General features: G+C 33.8%; 1 protein-coding gene across 1 annotated transcript; it reads right to left on the bottom strand.

Moving 5' to 3' along the window:
• Nucleotides 1-505: 505 nt before the first annotated feature.
• Nucleotides 506-1,147, bottom strand: LOC131623509 (BURP domain-containing protein BNM2A-like). Its single transcript, XM_058894519.1, has one exon. The coding sequence runs from the start codon at nt 1,145-1,147 to the stop codon at nt 506-508; it is 642 nt and encodes a 213-aa protein (XP_058750502.1).
• Between the last annotated feature and the right edge of the window lie 1,407 nt (nt 1,148-2,554).

The following is a 2,554-nucleotide window of genomic DNA, read 5'->3' as shown; positions in this document are numbered from 1 at the left end:
AATAATAATAATAATAATAATAATAATAATAATAATAATAATAATAATAATAATAATAATAATAATAATAATAATAATAATAATAATAATAATAATAATAATAATAATAATAATAATAATAATAATAATAATAATAATAATAATAATAATAATAATAATCATAATAATAATAATAATAATAATAATAATAATAATAATAATAATAATAATAGTAATAATAATAATCATAATACTATAATAATAATCATAATAATAATAATAATAGTAATAATAATAATAATAATAATAATAATAATAGTAATAATAATAATAATAATAATAATAGTAATAATAATAATAATAATAATAATAATAATAATAATAATAATAATAATAATAATAATAATAATAATAATAATAATAATAATAATAATAATAATAATAATAATAATAATAATAGATTCTGCATATTGACAACTCTGGCCAACCTTTATTATACATGTCGAACAAGATGGATCAACTCACTTCACATGGTGGCTTTTGAAGACTGTGGTGGAACCCACAAAAGATGATTTATAGAAAAGAAGTGACACACGGGAGTATCCTTCCCAGGATTGACTCTTAGTTTCTTGAATATCATATGATTTGGATTCCAATCAGATGTATCCAAATGACACATACCACCAAGAGCTTCCATATTATCTCCGTTCACATCACCTACCAGTGAGACCTTAAACACTCTAGTTCCTGTAGCTATGTAGTGGCAATAGTAAATGGCATAAGGATGTGGTAGGGGATGGCAAGATACCCATATAGGAGCATTAATATCATGTGATATTCCCATAATGGTGTATTTTTGAAGAGGGGTGGCTGAGGGTGATGGGTTGCTGGTAGTAAGAACAATATACTTGGTTTCTGGACCAATTATTGTGTTAACAAATTCATGCATGGACTCTACAGAGTTGGCACATATTTTGGTCTCTCCTATGACTGCTTCTCCTTCACATTGCTCAAGTGTTTCTCTCATGGATTTTGCTTGAGGAGAATCTTCATGGAGTGATAAGAGTTGGAGAACATTTGAGAGCTGTGAAATTGAGAGAGGAATTGAGTTAGCCTCTTCTCTTGGAAGGAAATTAGAAACCTCTTGGATAGGAAATTGGAGGGTCATCACATTTCCAACATGAAGATCACCTATATTGAAAAATCCTATCTTAAAGGCTTATGAATGATTAAAGTTGTTTGAAGGAGAATCTTCTAGATAATTGAGTTGTTTGGCTTCATCAATAGTCTTATAGATGTAATTGGGATGTTTGGCTTCATCCGTAGTCTTATAAATGTAATTAGTTTGTTTGGCAACATCGATAGTATTATAGATGTAGTTGGGGTTGGGTTGTTTGATTGCATCGGTGATCTTGTAAATATATTTGGGTTGTTTGGCTTCATTGGTGGTCTTGTAAATGTAGTTGGGTTGTTTGGCTTCATCGGTGGTCTTGTAGATGTAGTTGGGATGTTTGGTTTCATCGGTGGGCTTGTAGATGTAGTTGGGTTGTTTGGCTTCATCGTTGGCCTTGTAGATGTAGTTAGGTAGTTTGGCTTCATCGGTGGCCTTGTAGATGTAGTTGGGTTGTTTGGCTACATTAGTGGCCTTGTAGATGTAGTTGGCCTCTTTGGCTACATCGGAGGCCCTGTAGATGTAGTTGGGTTGTTTGGCTTCATCGAAGGCCTTGTAGACGTAGTTCGAATGTTTGGCTTCACTAGCGGCCTTATAGATGTAGTTCAATTGTTTGGCTTCATTGGCGGCCTTGTAGATGTAGTTCGGCTGTTTGGCTACATCGGAGGACTTGTAGATGTAGTTGGCCTGTTTGGTTACATCGGAGGCCTTGTGTTCGAATGTTTGGCTTCACTAGCGGCCTTATAGATGTAGTTCAATTGTTTGGCTTCATTGGCGGCCTTGTAGATGTAGTTCGGCTGTTTGGCTACATCGGAGGACTTGTAGATGTAGTTGGCCTGTTTGGTTACATCGGAGGCCTTGTGTTCGAATGTTTGGCTTCACTAGCGGCCTTATAGATGTAGTTCAATTGTTTGGCTTCATTGGCGGCCTTGTAGATGTAGTTCGGCTGTTTGGCTACATCGGAGGACTTGTAGATGTAGTTGGCCTGTTTGGTTACATCGGAGGCCTTGTGTTCGAATGTTTGGCTTCACTAGCGGCCTTATAGATGTAGTTCAATTGTTTGGCTTCATTGGCGGCCTTGTAGATGTAGTTCGGCTGTTTGGCTACATCGGAGGACTTGTAGATGTAGTTGGCCTGTTTGGTTACATCGGAGGCCTTGTAGACGACTGATCAAAATATTAAATGTATTGAATATTAACGGAAACATGAAGTTACTGATAAAAAATGGCATGTTAACAAGAGCATAAAGTTACTGATCAAAATATTGAATATTAACGAGAACACGAAGTTATTGATCAAACTATTGAATATTAACGAGAAAACAAAGTTATTGATCAAACTATATTGAATATTAACGGGAACATGAAGTTATTAATCAAAATATTGAATATTAACGAGAACATG

The sequence above is a fragment of the Vicia villosa genome, unplaced genomic scaffold (assembly GCF_029867415.1).
Source record: "Vicia villosa cultivar HV-30 ecotype Madison, WI unplaced genomic scaffold, Vvil1.0 ctg.000073F_1_1, whole genome shotgun sequence".
In the NCBI taxonomy this organism is placed as follows: domain Eukaryota; kingdom Viridiplantae; phylum Streptophyta; class Magnoliopsida; order Fabales; family Fabaceae; genus Vicia; species Vicia villosa.
The sequence above is the reverse complement of the archived record's forward strand: the minus strand, read 5'-3'. Positions and strand labels throughout refer to the sequence as shown.